The 18,763-nt window shown below is 42.9% G+C and overlaps 1 protein-coding gene across 3 annotated transcripts in view; it reads right to left on the bottom strand.

The window, feature by feature from the left end:
• Positions 1-9,548: 9,548 nt before the first annotated feature.
• The window catches only part of LOC135983103 (uncharacterized), a 28,745-nt gene continuing 19,530 nt past the window's right edge, over positions 9,549-18,763 (bottom strand). For 2 of the 3 annotated variants that reach the window (XM_065592764.1, XM_065592763.1), the window contains one exon: positions 9,549-11,829. In XM_065592764.1, coding sequence (XP_065448836.1) covers positions 10,699-11,829 — 1,131 coding nt within the window. In that variant the 3' untranslated portion in view covers positions 9,549-10,698. Of the gene's footprint in view, positions 11,830-11,979; positions 12,175-18,763 lie in introns of those variants that run through there. The other variant, XM_065592765.1, reaches the window with a different exon arrangement.

The raw sequence follows: 18,763 nt of genomic DNA, 5'->3' as shown, positions 1-18,763 counted from the left end.
AGGAACTGTGCAGCAAGTGAGGGAAGGTGGCTGCCATGCAGATTTCCCAATGTTTGTAGGAATAGAGCTTCACTCCTGTGCAGTTTAGGAGCTACAGATAGCAACCACCGCCTTCTACAAGCCTATGATCCCATGAAGCAGTACTTCAGGTTGACCCTTCTTTCTGTTATGCTATTCCATTCCCACTCCCTACATACACAGACACAATTCAAGGAAAGGTTCTCTCCTTTGGAGCTTTTAAACCCTATAGCAGTTGTATTCCTTAGCTGCACTGCAATTAAACAATATGCTTTAGTTTTCTATTCTCGCTTCATGCTCCATTTTTACAACCTTTTCAATGCAATTGGAACAATTTCAGACTCCCTTCATATTGCCACCAAATTAGCATTTTGCTGCTGAATTCTATGCCACTGGGCCACATAATACAATGGCTTGGCCTCACGATTTAAGTCTAGTACATTGCATGGCACACTGACTCTTTATTTAAAGGATGCAGCACAACTGAATGCTTCTTCACTGCTGTTCACATGAAAGCATCACAGAATGACTCTCAGTTTGTCACAGACTAAAAATCATTTTATCTTCTCCCTTGTAGCCAGCCCCTTCCAGCAGTGGAATCAGCATGCAGGGCCCTACCACAGCACATAATTATCTGGGCAGGGTGGAAAACTCCAGCTGTGAAAGGTTCTCTTCTACAGGTAACAGATGGCTGTTTGGAGTGTCCCTCCTGCAGTGGCTTCAACAACTGCAGATTGTCACATAAAAGGCTTCCAGTGGGCTAAGTGTCTTTGCGCTCTGGTCTCCTGTCTTCCCTCATACTGTTTTCTGTTTTGATAAAGCTTTGATTCGGTACAATCAGCACACTAAGCCACAAACCATTTCATGACTGTAAAGCAGGTGGTTAGAAAACAGTGTTTCTATATTTAGTGTGAATCCCACAGCTATTCCCCCCTCCCCATGAAATAACATACCTACATTTGGTAAAAGTTTTTTTAGGCAAAACTGTGTGTTCTTAACTTCTGTTAGCTAACATGTGGTAACTAACAGGAGGTAAAATCCTAGTGAAGGTGGGACAGTTTGTAGCTTTCACATGTATTAGCAGGTGGAAACAAAGACTATGGGGGAGCCAAGGGTTTACCTTGACCTGTAACTTGTGCGTCAATTATTCCATGTTAGCTAACATGAGTTAAGAATACACCTTTTTTTTCTACGAAGACAAAGCCAAGCCTATATGTTTATACCCATCTTCCTTTACCTGAATTTTAATTTCTGCTTCTCAAATTATCTTCTTTTCTTTGGCCAAGCAACAATGTTTCATGTGACATTGCTCTGCAAAATAAGAATATTTAAGATTCCTTAAGTATTATGATGTATATATAATGTTTGTCCAGATGAGAAAGTTGCTTTTTTTAAAATCAATTGAGTTTAACTGATGCCAACTCCTTTGTGTATACACTTATTTTGGTTTAGCTTAAACCAATTCCTAATCAACATAAACTAAACCAATATAAACCGGGTTCAAACCAAAAGAATTGTCCACATTGACTTCTACACCAATTGAACTCAATTGCTTTAAAATCATAACTTCATTTAAACCGATGTAACTTTCTCATGTAGACAAGGCCCAAATGACCTGTGTTCAAGCAATCCGGGGCAGCTGGGAAAACTGGTCCCAAAAAAATTTCTGACATTTTTAACAACCACTTCATACAGTTTTAGAATCTTGAAATTTTAATTTGGAAGGACACATTTTTTTTGTTCCAATTGTCTGGTGAAATGCATCCTATTTTAGCTCAAAAGTTTGCCCAAAATTAGGCAGGTGCCATGTTAGGCAACTGTCATTTGGGGAGAGAATAAAGGAAGAGAAAGAACACAGAGACACATTTATTTATATATATAAGCACCCAGAGGATGAGAAGTATCCAGGAGTCTCTACATTCCAATTCTATACCTGGACATGTCCTGGTGAGCCATATAGGCTGCTATACTCCCAATATTCCCATGTGGTTTGCCCATAGCAGAGAAACAAGGTCTGGTGATAGAGTGGCAGCAGCAGCAGTGAGAAAGGTGGCAGCAATCAGTTCTTTCTTCACTCCCCAAAATAATAGTAATCAATCTATAGGGTTCAGTTACAGTATCAGCTTTCCATTATAGCATGTGTGGACTATTTTTCTGTATTTTCCCTGTATTAGCCAATCATCTAAAGGGCATTATAAATAATTAAGTACTCTCCCTCCCCTCCATCCCTCTTCAGTGGGGAGCATAATGAGTTGTACGTGTTGCTAGACTTGATGGTGACTTGAAGAAGCAAAACTGTGCCCCTTGGACTATGACGTTAGGATAATGGAATTCTGAATAATCAAAATTCAACGCCATTCTCTTTCCTTGTCAGATTCAAAGACCTGTAAGTCAAGGGCAATTACCTCAAAAACAATGTTCTAGCTTTAATGAATGCAGAAAATCCTCATAGCTTTTCCTTCATTTGCCTCTTGTGGCTCTTTAAAAAAAAAAAAATCATGTGTTCTCTAAAGCAGAGGTTCCCAAACCTTTTTTTTTTTTTTTGTGGTGCCCCCTTTCCGAGATTTGTGTCTCATGCATGCCCCCCTCTTTCTAAGAAGCAGAATTTTTGCATGGAGAAGAGGATTTTATTTTCTCACCTGTCATACCATACTGATTAAGACAGAAAGCAGCATAAAGAGAACAGTATCGCTACTCTACTACCAAATAAACTTGAACATAAAAGATCTTTTGATGACTCACTGTTGTCTCAGTGACTTGGATGAGCCTGTTTGCTAGCGCACAATTTTCAGATTCTTGGTTTAATTTAAAACAGGCCTTGTCTACACTGGCAAGTTTCTCTGCAGTAAAGCAGCTTTCTGCGTTGTAACTCACGGGGTGTACACACACTGCCAAGCCACTTAGTGCACAGAAACTGCACAGTTGCAGTGTTGTCGGAAAACCACCCTAGCGAGAGGCGTACAGCTTTCTTCAACAGGGCTACAATGCCGCGGTGCCAGTGTAGACACCCTGGTCGATTACAACGTTGCAACTGGCCTCTGGGAGGTGTCCCACAATGCCAATTTTCACTTCTCTGGTCATTTGGTTTGAACTCTACTGCCCTGCCCTCAGGTGACTAATCGTGAGTCCCACCCCTTAAATTCCTTGGGAATTTTGAAAGTCCCCTTCCTGTTTGTTCGGTGACACGTGCAGTGCTCTCAGCGCATCTTTCCAGGTGACTATGCCTGCTCCACGCACCAGGCGATACCCTGCTTGAAGCAATGCCGAGCTGCTGGACATCATCAGCATTTGGGGATAGGAAGCTGTCCAGTCCCAGCTGCGCTCCAGCTGTAGGAATTATGAAACCTATGGACAGATTTCACGATGCATGACAGAAAGGGGCCAGGACCGGGGCAGTGTAGGGTCAAAGTGAAGGAGCTGCAGAAAGCCTATCACAAGGCATGGGAGGCAAACCACTGCTCTGGTGCTGCACCCATGAGCTGCTGGTTCTACAAAGAGCTGGATGCGATATTCGGTGGCGACCCCATATCCACTGCAAAGGCCACTGTGGATACTTCGATGGTTCGCATGCCAGTCGCCAATGGACTAAGCCAGGAGGAGGAAATCTTGGATGAGGATGTGGAGAGGGAGGGGGACCCAGAAGCAGAGGACAACTTGGAGGTCAGAGATGCATGCAGCCAGGAGCTCTACTCTACCCTGGAGGAGGCTAGCCAGTCATAGCTGTTGGAGCTTGGTGAAGCGCAAACAGGAGAGGAGGCCCTTCGTAAGTGGCTTTGATTTTTGGAATCGCTGAAGCGCGTTGTTGGGGGCAAGAGGATTGCAGAAAGCAGGCTTGTGTCTATATGATGCACGTACCACCACATGCCTAGTCTGAGCGGCGGAACAGGGTGTTAATTGACTCCCTCACTTCATGGGAATCTGCCTCTGAGATCTCCACGAAACTCTCATGGAGATACTGGGCAATCCGCTGCCACAGGTCCTTTGGCATGCACCTGGAGAACCATAGAGTAATACCCCTTTCAATTCTGATGTACTTGGTGGCTAGGTGATCTGGTGCCAGAATTGGAATATGCGTGCCATGTATCACCCCTCCACAGTTAGGGAAGCCCATTTCTGCAAAGCCATCCACAATGTCACGCACATTCCCCAGAGTCATGGTCTTTCGGAGCAGGATGCGATTAATGGCCAGCACACTTCCATTAACATGAGTCCAACAGTTGACTTTCCCACTCCAAACTGGTTAGCAACTGGTCGGTAGCAGTCTGGAGTAGCCAGTTTCCGCAGTGCAATCCCCACACCCTTCTCCAGCGACAGGGCAGACCTCATCTCATGTCCTTCTGCTGCAGGGCTGGGGCAAGCTCATCACACACTCCCATGAATGTGGATTTCCCCATCCGAAAGTTCTGCAGCCATTGCTCATCGTCCCAGATGTGCATGATCAGGGCCGGCTCTGGCTTTTTTGCCGCCCCAGCCACACCCCCCCCCCGTTCCCCGGCGGGGAGCATGGCAGGGGAGGGCGCCGAGCCCGCGGCAAGCCTGGCTGCAGCCCCGCTCTCCCCGGGTGAGCGCCGCCCCCCTCCAGAGCACTGGGAGAGGGCGGCCCCGCTCTTCCCGGCTCGCCGGAGTGCCGGGGGAGGGTGGTGAGCCTGCTGCGGCTCCGCTCTCCCCAGCGGCTGGAGCGCCGGGAGGAGGGCGGCGAGCCCGGCCGGGGCCTCCCTCTCCCTGACTGGCCGGAGCGCCGGGAGGAGGGCAGAGAGACTGGCCAGCCAGAGCACTGGGGGGAGGGCGGCGAGCCTGGCCGCGGCCCCGCTCTCCCCGGGTGAGCGCCGCCCCCCTCCAGGTGCCGCCCCAAGCACATGCTTGGAGGGCTGGTTCCTGGAGCCGGCCTGTGCATGATGATGTGATCCCACCCCTCAATGCCTGTTTTCCAAGCCCCCAAACAGCGTTTCACTGTGGTCAGCACCTCCGTGAATGCCATAAGCAATCTCGTGTCGTAGCTACTACGTGTGGCGAGATCAATGTTGAACTCACCTTGCCTTTGTAGTTTAAGGAATAACTCCACTGCTACTCATGACGTGTTAGTAAGAGTGAGCAGCATATTGGTCAACAGTGTGGGATCCATTCCTACAGACTGAAAAGGCAGAGCGCGCAGTACACAAACAGTTGAAAGATGGCGCCAAATGCGGACGGAAGCACAGGGATTGCTGGGATGCAAAGCAATGCAGCAGGGGGCATTGGGACAGGACCCAGGATGCCCCACAACCTCCTCTGCCTTCCCACAACTCTTATCTGCAGAAGAGGAAGAGATGCTCTGTGAGATAGATGCCCAGAGTGTACCGCTCTGAATACCACTGCAAGTGCTGCAAGTGTGAACACGCTATTGCGCAGGCAGCTGACAATGTGAACACACCACAGCGGTTTCCCTTCAGTGTTCTCTGAGTGGTGATGTAACTGTCGGCGATGTAACTCCGCCAGTGTAGACATACCCACAGCTTCAACCACAAATCTGTCTCTACATTCAAGTGGCTTATCTATTTGTTTATGATGTAGTCAGTATTTCTTTGCTTACTTACACCCAGAAACATTCACACAGAGTGAACAAGTATTTTGATAGCTATTTGGGACAGGGAAAACTTTTGGAACTGAGAACCAGAATTGATCAAGAGACTTGGCTTTAAAAGTATCTCTCAAAACCGATGAGTAGCAACATTGATCAAATTATCTTTTAGTCTCACAAAAATCTTAGCCTTTGCTATGAAGTCCTCTGAAATGGATTTTGAACTCAGGTGAAATCCTGCAATTAATTTGCATCTATTTTGGGAAAATAGTCACTGAATTCTGTGCAAAGCTGAGACAAATACTCCAGAATTACATCTTTAACTAGAACCAATATTTCGTAGTCCATAAGGATAGAAAACAATGTCAAGAATATAGTTATATTGTCTTGTAGTTCATAGCTACTCTAGAGCAAAGGTTTCATGCATAATTAAAATGTTACAGTTCTTACCTTGCAAAGAAAGTTTAAGTTCATTGAGTTTGTCAAATATGTCAACAAGATAGCTAGTAAAGCCTGGAAATATGGGTCAAGGAAGTGATGGTGATGTGATGATTCAGAGTCATTCAAAAACTTACAGCACTCCTCCCTGAGTTTACCATATGACACCCATCGGACTTCTGTATGAAGCAGAAGTTGCAGGTGCAACGATTCCATCTCTTCACATAGCATGGAGAAGAGGCATGAGTTCAGTGGTCAAGCTTTTATGAAGTTTGCAACTTCAACAGTAGCAATCAGTACATCAGACAGCTCTTTTAACATTACCTTTGCACCTAGCGCCTCCCTGTGTATACAATGGCTCTCACCCAAACAGCAAGCCCCTGGCTGCTTTTGTCCCATACGCACAAATCTCAACACAACTATTCCACTCAGTTTTTATCATTGGGACATAACAGAAAAATAATAAAAAATAATTTCTCCTGCATGGGTGCAGTCAGTATTCTTGTCGATTTGTAGTGAGAAAAAAAAAGGGCTTTACCTTAGCTGCTCATTGACACCTCCTGCCACATCAGCAATTTTGCAGCTAACCATGTTGTGAAATAGTGGGATGAGGTTTAGGTGATCTGCAACTTTCCTTCCACATACTGCCAATGCCATTTCAATCCCTGCTGGCAGTGCAAAACTGTCACCAGTTGCATAAGATTTTCCACTTCTCGCTATTTGGTATGAGACAGCATAGGATGCTTCAAGTGCTTTAGAAGGAGTAGCACTGCATTCTTCAGTTGCCTTAATCTATCCTTTCAGTTGAAAGAGTTTTCCTTCAAAAATATCTTGTGGTTTATCTCTAAGGGCAGGACGTTTGGTCTCCAAGTGGTGTTTTAGGTTTTTTGATTTCATGGTATCTTGAGCAAAAACTTCAGCACAAACAACACATTGTGGTTGAGGATTTTTATCTGAATCAGTAAGTGTGAATTCTAAGTCCATGTATTTCCTATTTTTCTTTTCTCCAGCTCTACTTGTTCCTTCCTCTGGATCAACATCCTCAACTTTACACTTCACAAAATGCTCCATTCATTCACAATTATTGAACATCAAAGTAATTAGTGTAGAAAGGACATCTGAGTGAAATGTCATGCTGAAATCAGTCATATATCTCATGTGGAAGCTAGAGGACACTAATGTCATGTTAGCACAGTGGTCAATCAAGCTTTGGTACTATGAACAAGTAGTCTCAGGATCTGAGGGACAAAACCCATGTGTGATAGCTTCAGTAGAATATTTCTGAAGAGGAATTTTTATGTTTTCAACAATATTTTGAAGAAACCAGTTCTTAACCAGTTAGGTCCCCATGTCTCCCACGCCTCCCCAACAGACAACCTCATTATGTCTCACATAATGCCCCATAGTTTGGAAACCAATGTTCTAAAGGATCTCCCATTGCTATTTTCCACTTTGACATTTCAGATTCAATTTGATTTCCTATTGAAATGATGTTCCCTTTCAGTGATACATTTTTATCTGCCCTGAGACCTAGCATCCCTTTTGCAGGAACAGTGGAGTTGAAACCACTTGCAATGGGTCATAAATTGGCCCTGCATAGCATCCTCCAAATCTTGTTTGGATACCTTTAAAATATCACTTTGTGTAGAGGGATGGGGAACAGGGTAGAAATGGCCTGTGTTAATAATAATTTTTTATATTTTCAAACTGAGTAATTTTTCATATTTTAACTACAGTAAATAATGGCAAGACATTAAAATTACAAGGCATTAATATCATATAATCTCTTGTTCTGTATGTATATATTTAATAACATGTTTATAACAATTAGAGGTTGAAATTGCAAGCATCATGAAATTACAGGGTAAATAAAACTCTCTTTTCCTCCTCAGTGATTAAACGTCTCTTTCAGATGAAGTCCGATTAATCAGCTTAGCTACCATAACTGGGATGAACTCTTTAAAGATCTTTAGTGATGTTTGCCATGGCCTATAGAAAAAACAGTGCTGTTAATTCCACTGTATGAGTTTCTTACTCTGGTGGTTCATTCAGTACATAAAAAAGAATGGAACCCTTGCAATAAGATATAATGCTCTACAATTGTAGCTCAATACAAAAAGTAAAGCCTAGCACCTATGACAAATGCAAGCTGCTGGTATGGAATATTTGCAGTTTAATAAACCTAAATATATGTTCCCTTAATCATAATTCTTTCTTAGTTGTACAGCAATGTTCTAGAGGGGATAAATTGGGCTGTGGTAAACACACTAGTGTATCTTTCTCTCTGATACTTCTCTCTGTTACACCTCTTATTAAGATCAGTTAATACTCCTGAGAAATTTAGCAGCACTCAGGCAAAACCAAGGAAGTATCTGTTTTGATATGTTCTTTCTTTTTTCCTAGTTTAGCCAATGATCTGGGGGTATAGCATGTTTCGTCCAAACAAATCTGCAATAAGATATTATGAAGCCTCTAAAATCAAAACTCACATGGCTAAATCCTTATCACCTGTGTAAAGCTCACATAAATAGGCTTTTACTTTGTATCTCAGCTGGTGAATGGGTAGTGGAATGGCATCCTACCTGCCCGCCAGCTCCCAGGCTGTAGAGGTGTTCAGATATCAATCACAGTAGTGGGCATTTTATGTATAGAAAAAAGAGAGCACCAGCCAGGAAAATGACTCGCTGATGTTAACACAGCATTCATCAAGACAGAGGGAGCAGGGTGGGGCAATACCAAGGGTATGTCCAGTGGCTCCAGGACTATGTGAAACCACTGGTTAATAAAATATTTTGGCGAGCATCCCTTCTGGAGTCCTTACCAAAAAGAGAATGCTTGGAAATGCATTCCAGCTGTTACACTGAGCCCAGCACATGCTGGGATAGGACTGCAGGAGTTTAGTGCATGCTGAGTGGACACTCACATGGTGAAGATGTGGTCAATAAAGCTCGGAGTCCCATACCTTACTATCGAGACTCAGTGCTTTTATTTAAGGAGCCCCCAGCATTTTGGGATATAAGAGTCAAAGTCAACTGCTGGAACCAGCAAAGAGCTGCTGTTACTATAGCTTTTGGCTATAGGAGCTGCTTCTGATGTAGTTTTCCCTATGCAGGTAACTTTTGCCTGTGGATCTGTTTTCTTGTGGACCTATGGTTCAAATCTCTGTCTAACCCCGGCTTTGTCCCACTCTCCCTTTCATGCTGCTGCTGATAGCACTGCCGGATGGATATACACAAGCACACACGTAGCAAATCATTGAGGTTCCACTCAGATTTACATGTTCTTGGGCTTTGCATATGCATACAACAGGTGATGAGATTTACCCCCACACTGATTAAATAGCATTTTGCACCTGAATGAGCAATGTGAACGCTCAGTGAAGCAACCTGAAGAGAGTTCAAAATATTTAGAAGAAGCAGCTACTACACAGAATTTACAGGGGGCGCGGGTGGGGGGGGGGAGGTCAGTTCCGATGAGAGGTGAGACTGTGAGGGTGAAGGTGGGCTATTATGGCACCATAGTAAAAACTGAAAAATGTTTCATGACCATTTTATTAGATTTAACTCATGTTTTAAAATCATCACACAAATTAAAGTTAGCTACTCAAGCCTTCTATGTCGCACTACATCTACATCCTTCTTGGTTTCTTGTTATAATTTTGCACAACTCTGTTAATGAACTTCTTGAATCCAATGTGTTCATCTTTGGTGGCTTCTTGTGTGTCTGGTACTTCCATTCCTTCAATTGATATGCTCATTAATTCATTTACATGATCAGGCAGAAGGCGACTTCTTTCAGAACACAAAATTCTATTCAATGATGAAAAAGAATGCTCAACTGTAGCTGTTGTGACTGGGAGTAGCAAGAGATGAATTCCTACTTCTTTCATTCCAGGAAACAGAACATAAAGATCGGGTCAAGCCACTAGCGATGATAAAAAAGAAGTTGAAGTCAAATCTTCATTCATTCATCATATGATATTCCACTCTGTGTTCAAATTCTCTGTTCTGTCCTGATCACATGGCAGCTTCATTGCTGGTAGTGCTTCACTCCACTCAACTATTGGTGTTTTATAGGACAGGCATCTGTAAAAATTACGGAGAGGTTGAGTAGAATCTAGAAGTCGCTGTTGTAGATTTTTAAGAATCAAGCCTGTGTACTTTCAGTTGTCTTAACAAACACTTCTTGTCTTCTTCACTTAACGATTCAATATAAATGCCTTCATTAGTCAGCTTCTGGACTGAAGTATTTGCTTCTTTCAGTACTTTTTCAATGGATATCTCTCTGATTGATCCAAATGTAGCTTCTATTGCTGGATAAAGATCTACTACTGTTGTAGCAGATGCCTGGATGGCATTGTTTAATGACCCAAGTGGTTTCAACAGTAGACTTATGAGAGAGAGAATGGCAATAGTCTTCTCTGAACGTAGTAGCAAAAGCAATCCACCAGCCTCACTATTTAGATCCATCCCATCTTGGTAGATACTTTCGAAATCCAGTAATAATGGCTGGAATAATTTTAAGACAACAGCCAAGGATCACTCATGAGAAAGCCAGCGGGTTTCCCCAGTTTGGATTAATTTGAACTTCAGTCCCAGTGTATCTTCTATATTTTCCAAGATATTCAGTATTTATGGACTCTTGCTGAAAAAAGAATATAATGAAGACATTAAATTTATATCTTTTTAAATGTCTTCTGAAGATTCTGCAGCTCGTGCTAGTGCTAGTTGGAGTAGATGGCCTCTGCAGTGCGTATAGGAGAGATTAGGGTTACACTTTTCTCTGAGCAAAGCTTGTACTCCACCATGTCTTCCAGAGAAGTTTGCAGCTCCATCAAATGCACAATCAGCCATCTCTTTGGGGTCCAATTGACAAGCATTTAACTCTTCTAAGATGTGGGTTCTCATAGATGCAGCCGATGTGTCGTCTATAACTTGAACATCTAGAAATGCATCTACTGGCCTACCCCTAACATCAAGATAACATATACAATGACTTAATACTTGATGCCCATTTGCATCAGTGCATTCATCAGCCATGTATGCACATTTTTTGAATGTGGTGAGAGAGTTCTTCACTTTTTCAACTGTTGAGTCTTTCACTGTTGCACCGCATGCTTCTAGCCAGTCAGTTGAGTTTCTTGCAGAAAGATAGTGAGCATTTGCTGGTCTTGTTCGGAACCAGTGTTCAACTTCAGGATGAACAAGTGACAATGGACTTAACATTGGCCTCCGGTTTGTAGTGTGTGGTATCTCTTGCTTAAATAGAAAGTAGGATGCCACAGCCATGTTTGTTCGCATGAACTGTGTTGTGTCTCCAGCATTCTTAACAGCCTCATTAAGAACTTCTAAAATTGGCTTTGAAAGTGGACTTATAAGGCTTTCTGCATGTTGATGCACTCCAGAGGCCTGGTGTTTTGCAACCTTTTCACGTAGTTTGTCAGCATTGGCTTTGCTCATCGGTTTGACAAACCAAACTCCTCCACTTTTACCAATTATAGCATTGGGAAGCTTTCCTTCTTTGTAAGCTTTTTTGCAAGAGGTGCACCAGTAGCCATCTTTTGTAACTTCAATAAATGAGAACACTTTGACCGACAAACATCGGAAACTGCCTTTAGGTTTTGGAGACACTGTTTCTTCAGTAGGTAGCTGTATTTGTGCTTTGGGCTGGTTGGATGTAGATATACCACTTGAACCTTGAGATGACATGTTGATATATTCTTGGTTCTTGATGTGTTCTTCACCTTGGTTAGTTTTTGAGGCCTTTGAGTGGAAAAATTGTTGTATTTTTTTTTGTCTTTTCATTTTCACTTTGACCTGCAATTTATAAAAGAGATATGAATAATGTTTTGTTAGGATAATGCAAATTTAACATAAGGCTAATGCAAGTTACACCAAAACACATAACAGGTCTAGATTTCTAAAAATATATAAATTAAAAAAAAGATGTATTTAATTTAAATTTACTTTTGAAAAGTAAGCCATCATGGGATAAGAGTAGGGTGACCAGATGAGGGAAAGACCATATCGGGACACATGGGGAGGGGGGAGGTGCCCGCTGGCGGATCCAAAAACAAAAAGCCGAGTCAGTCCCGCCGGCGGAGCAAAAAAAAAACCAGAAGATCAGTCGGGATGTCTGGTCACCCTCTCATGGATCAGTAACTGGTTAAAAGATGGGAAACAAAAGTTAGGAATAAATTATCAGTTTTCAGAATGGAGAGAGATAAATAGTGGTATCCCTAAGGTGTTGGTACTGGGACCATTACTGTTCAACATATTCATAAATGATCTGGAAAAATGGGTAAACAGTGAGGTGGCAAAATTTGCAGATGATACAAAACTATTCAAGATAGTTAAGTCCCAGGCAGACTGCGAAGAATTACAAAGAGATCTCACAAAACTGGATGACTGGGCAAAAAAACAGTAGATGAAATTCAATGTTGATAAATGCAAAGTAATGCACATTGGAAAACAATCTCAACTATACATACAAAATGATGGAGTCTGAATTATTTGTTAACACTCAAGAAAGAAATCTTGGAGGCATTGTGGATAGTTCTCTGAAAACATAGACTCAATGTGCAGCGATAGAATGCAAACAGAATGTTGGGAATCATTAAGAAAGGGATAGCTAATAAGACAGAAAATATCAAATTGCCTCTATATAAATCCATGGTATGCGCACACCTTGAATACTGTGTGCAGATCTGGTCACCCCATCCCAAAAAAGATATATTGGAATTGGAAAAGGTACAGTGATGGGCAATTAAAATGATTAGGGGTATGAAACAGGAGGAGAGATTAAAATGACTGGGAATTTTCAGCTTAGAAAAGAGACGACTAAGGGGGCATATGATCGAGGTCTATAAAATCTTGACTGTGGAATCTCCGTCTCTGGAGATATTTAAGAGTAGGTTAGATAAATGTCTATCAGGGATGGTCTAGACAGTATTTGGTCCTGCCATGCGGGCAGGGGACTGGACTCGATGACCTCTCGAGATCCCTTCCAGTCCTATAATCTATGATTCTATGATTCTATGACAGGTGTGAAGAAAGTAATGCTATTTAATCCTTCACATAACACAAGAACTAGCAGTCACTCAATGAAATTAATAGGCAGCAGGTTTTAAAAAAACAAAAGGAAGTACTTCTTCACATAACATAAAGTCAACCCGTGGAACTCTTTGCCAAGGGATGCTGTGAACACCAAACTATAACAGGATTAAAAAAAGAACTAGATAAATTCCTGGAGAATAGGTTCATCAGTGGCTATTTGCCAGGATGGGGAGGGATGCAACACCATGCTCTGAGTGTCCCTAGCCTGTTTGCCAGAAGCTGGGAATGAGCAACAGGGGATGGATCACTTGATGATTTCCTGTTCTGTTCATTCCCTCTGAAGCACCTGGCCTTGACCACTATCAGAAGACAGGATACTGGGCTATATAGACCATTGGTCTGACCCAGTATGACCATTCTTATGTAAAAATTAATTATTATAATAAAAATATTAGTACAGAAACTCCCCAACATAATGGCCTCTCAAGATAGCAATGATGTGAGATAACAACCTTGGCAAATAATGCATTTTAAAAATCTTGGCCTACTAGGAAACATATTTATATAAGTTTCCATTCCCAGTCACAAATCTAGCATTCTGGAGCAAAGTCACTAAAATATAGTCCAATGAACAAATGTTTATTTAACATGTCCCTCACTTTTCCCTCTACCGCATCCCACTCACCGGTGTTGTCCTTGGTCAGTGGAGACTCAGAGTTCAGAAGTGCTTTCAAGTGAGTACACCTCCCATGTGGTGGACAAGATGGCACCTGGCTCGTTCCTCCAGCTGCTCACTGTTTGCTCTGGCCACTGCTGTTTGTTGTGCCACTGTTCACTCCACCACTCTGTTGCCAATGGCCCTGCACAGTCACCTTCTGCTGCCACCTGCCACTGTGACCTCTGCGAGTTGGTCTCTTGAGGTTCCACCGAGCTCTGAGTGATTTCAACTGAGCTCTCAGTGGGGGAACCTCCCTGCTAGTGCAGTCTGGGCTGTCTCTTCTACAGAAACACTGTCCCCACAGCAGGACTAAGCACTTAGACCTGATTATCAGTGATTTCAGCTGCAGTGGTCACTTAACAGAACAAAAGACTATCTATGGAGCCTAATCAGCTCTGTCTTTAAACAGCGGAGAGGGACAGGTCAGAGGGACAGGTCCCCACCTGTCCCTCTTGATGCCCTCAATGCCCTCAATCTCTCTTGATGCCCTCAATCAGCACAGGCTAAGTACAGTTCTACTGCCCTTTACTCATACAATAAGACTAACAACATTTCATCCCCTCCCCAAGTGATTTGTAACCCAACCCCAGCCAAAATCTATCACTTTGGCAACACAACTCTGTTTGCTGGATACCTAGGTAGATTAGATGTGAATGTAAATACAATCTGGTCCTGAAGCCTTTCCCCGCAACCCTAGCTCATCACTAGCTGTCAGGGAGAGCTCATTTAGACTTTGCATACAAATCATCATTTGAAATTATTAGGTTGGCCACCATCACCGAAATGAATGCACTGACATTGTCATAAAAAACAACAGCAGTATAAGGAAGCTAATCTATGTTCATACTTTTCAAATCTATTATACTTTTTCAGATACATATTTTAGCATACACTGTATATGCTTTTAAAATGTGTATCAATGTTTCAATTTCAATTCAAATTTCCAAACAGTCACTAAATTGGCATGTAACTAGTTCACAAAACTGGGGGGGGGGCGGTGTTGGGGAAATTCAGGGCTGTGTGTAGGGAAATCACTGCACAGAACTGAACACAACACCTTCTCAACACTATGGAAATTCCTTTGGGCAGAAAAGCTCAGAGGGAAATGCAGTGCTTGTGACCTTTAAGAACACCAATGGTGCAAAATCTCATGAATTTATTGTGAATCTAGTGAAATCTGGTGTGCCATCTCCACCCCCTGACTCACTCAGGAGACCACCCAGCCTGTCTGGGCTGTGGGGGGATGCAACCAAAACATATAATTCAAAGGGGGGACTCAGTTCAAAGAGCTTGAAAACCGCTCAGGGTGCAGGCAGGGGGTAGTTAGGGACTGTGTGCAGGCAGGGGAGTAGCTCAGGGTGCAGGCAGGGGGTAGTTAGAGGCTGTGCAGGCAGGGGGTAGCTCAAGGTTCAGGGAGGGGGTAGGTAGGGGCTGTGTGTAGGAAGGGGAGTAGCTCAGGGTGCAGGCAGGGGGTAGCTAGGGGCTGTGTGCAAGGGTGTGGGGGGGGGCTCCCAGTGTTGCTCCCAGCTTTGGGGTGGCAATGGGGCTCCTGGCTTCACCCCTTCTGCTGCTCCTGACTTGGGGGGGGGAGGTTTGCCAGCTTCAGTCCCACACCACTCCCAGCTTCAGGGTCTTGAGGGTGTGCTGGCATTAGCCCCACCCCGCTCCCAGCTAGGATGCGGGGGCTTCCGCCTTTAGCTCCACGCTGCTCCTGGTTGGGATTGGTGAGCCACCCCCTTTAGCCCCACACCACTCCTGGCTTGTGAACCCCATGGGGCCGCAGACCCCCCGCTTGAGAACCACTACCTTAAAGGCTCAAAAAGAAGACAAAGAACAAATAATTAATTAATTTTATTGATAATCTTGTGATTTCTTGGACCCTGACTCATGATTTTTGAGTGTTTGGCATGCATATGAACATTACTGCTTCTGATGACTTCTTTCTAACTTTGAGAATGAAATGGCTATGGATGCAGGACATATTTTTCTGTTAATCTAGCTCCTATATAGCTTTTTTTTCATCAGTAGATATCAAAGCACTACAGTCTTTAATATATTTATCCACACAACACACTATTAGGTACAGAATTAATATTATCTCCAATTTATAAATGGGAAACTGAGGTACAGACCGGCTAAATATCTTGTTTAAGTTCTCAGAAGATGTCTGCAGCAGAGCAGGACATTTAACGCTGATCTTCCAAATCTTGAGGTAGAGTGTTATCTACTGGAATATCCTTCCTTTCCATTAGTCCTGGTGAACCATTGGAATGGTTCTTTGGAATGGCTTGGAAGCTTCAAAGGGCTTCTGTACTCCCACCATGGAAGGGACAAGGTTGTGCTGAGGAAAAAGAGGGCTCTTGGCAAACAAAAGGGGTGTCATTCCAAGCAGAGGAGGGAAAAGGTGTGTAAAGGTAGAAGGAGCTGAAGGAAGCGGTAGGGAGAGGACTGAAGAAGAGTCTACAGCCTGAGAGGGACAATGGTGAAAATGAGGGCTGATGATGGAGACAAGTTTACAATAATCAGGATGGAAGCTAACCAAGATGCATAGAAGGGTTTTAGCAGTGGGAATAATAAGAAAAGAAAGGATGAGATAGGATGTGGTAGATAGATACTAGGAGGAAAAATAAATTCAATTTTAAAGGGGGCATTCAAAAGCAGAAGTTTAAAGGTACATAGCAACTGGGAGATGTAATTCCCAGCATGGGTAGATACACTAGCCCTGTTTGAGGTTTTCCTGAACTGAATCCACTGCTCTTTACCTTATTCGCCTCCCCAGGTCCCCTCTCTTCTTACAACAATACTGAATTGGCAGTGTTGCACACAGCTGCAGCTCCTCTTCCCACATGACCAGCTATCACATCTACTTAAGCTAGTGCTGTAAATAGCAATTTGGCCACAGGCAGCAGCTTGGGGTAGCCACCTAAATACAATCCCATCTGACCTCTTGAGTAGATACTTGGATGACTAGCCCAAGCCACTACCCATGCTGCTGTGGCCACACTGCTGTATTTAGCAACCATAACTAGCTCATGTATATCTACTCAAGCTGGGAATCACACTTCCCAATTGCTGTGTAGACATACTATAAAATGCATACTTGAAGATAACATTTTACAGGGGGAATTGTGAAAATACATTTTCTATTGCTATTGGCACACATAAATGTGTCCTATGTGCAGAGATTTCCAATGCGGATATCTGTTGTGATATCATTGTGGAGATAGGCAACTGAACTGAAACCATGAAAGTTGTTTCACACAGACCAACAAACCACTCATCAGATATTCATAAATACTTTTGGTCACTACTAGTTTAGATGAGATCCAAATTGGTGGAGATTGGGCCCATATTCCTTTATTAATTATGTTGATGTTGTTTAAAACTGTGTACCCAGTATTTAGTGTACAAAATCCCATAATCTCCATTTGGAACCACTAAAGAAAAACGTCAAATGCCCCTCCACCCTCCACCCCCAAAAAAACCACAAAAACAAAAACAAAGGCAATCTCAGCATAGGTCATAAAAAAGACACTATAAGAAAGACAGAGGAAACAAGACTCTTTGATTTACAAATGCTTTTCTGCAATGAATTTGTTTCATGAACAGAAAGCAATCTCTTCAGAGAAACAAATAAGCAAAAAGCAAAATAGAATAAAGAGCTGGAATGTAATCTGAACACTTGGCTGGCTCAGAGCTTTCAGTTTGACATCTCAGGTTATAAATAATCGAGGGCCCTTGTATTATCCCTGTTGTAGAGCACTGGTATTCATGAATACTTAAAAATCCACTGACAACTGGTAATGTTTCATCAACCAGAAAGTACAAAAGGGAAATTAGTGTTGTTTTTTTTGTCACCCTTTATGGGGAGAGAGATCAAAGAAAAGATTTTCACACCAGCAAAGAGCCTGCCAATCTTTTTCTCTCCTTATACATAAAGATGCATGTCCACAATGCAATAGTCTGCAGGTTCACAAATACATCACAAACATCGATGTTCAAAAAATAAGCAACTTTGGTATCCCATCCATCCTATGAGAAGTTTATATGGGGATTCACTACTGACTGATTGGTTTATTTATTTTACATAGAGAAATGGGCATTTGAATCAGTGTTCCAGGCTACTTCATAGGGGTTGATGGTGGGCTTTCTTGTATGTAGGCACAAGAAGTTATTGAAACTGTCACAGACCATAACTCCCTGAAAAATAACAAGTATATAGTGATTAGTGCTGGATTTTCTTGGGGTAGGTACCATTAGAGGGACAAAGCTGGGCGTTGAAGCTCTTTTAGGGGAATCCTTTGCCACTGCATTGTCAGAATAGGATTTATGAGTTTTCAGGATTTCAGATGTATGTTCCCAAATTCCGATAGATTGTTCTGAATAAGTGATCAATTTAAAATGGTACATGCTGTGCATTTTGGGTTGTACTGTAATCTATTTCTCTTCTGCCTGTACATCCATTCTCTTCCAGCCCTCTGCCAAAATGTACTCATGCCCAGGAATGCACACACAATAAAGAACCAAACAGAAGCATGTGAATTCAGAGAATCGCTTTCCCCAGCCTTTATTTCTGTCCTCTGCATATAGGATAAAACCCACTTCTTGCCTAAAACTGAATAAGTGTAGGCAGCTCAGGGAGATGACATCTGTTCCCATCCCCAGCCTCGAGCTGTGGCTCAGGGCCGAGGCATCTCATCCCATCTTTCCTCATAGCTGTTACTCAAAGTTCTTTGTGCAATGTGTTGAGGTTGCTGGATCTACATACACTTGGGTCTCATGATATTTACAGAGTGTTTCAGCAGGGCCAGTCCAGGAGCAGAGAGGCTTCAGAGAGCTTCCTTTGTGGCCACTCAGGGTTGTGTGGGCCTTCCATGCCACTGCTGAATTTAAACCAAAGCCCTACAGTGGCACGATATATCAGCAAAGAGTTGCTGGTTGTGACTGAGAGCAGTTCACACACAACTAGCCAGGCTC

This window comes from Chrysemys picta, chromosome 4, assembly GCF_011386835.1.
Source record: "Chrysemys picta bellii isolate R12L10 chromosome 4, ASM1138683v2, whole genome shotgun sequence".
NCBI lineage: Eukaryota > Metazoa > Chordata > Testudines > Emydidae > Chrysemys > Chrysemys picta.
This window is presented reverse-complemented; position numbering and strand designations above follow the sequence as displayed.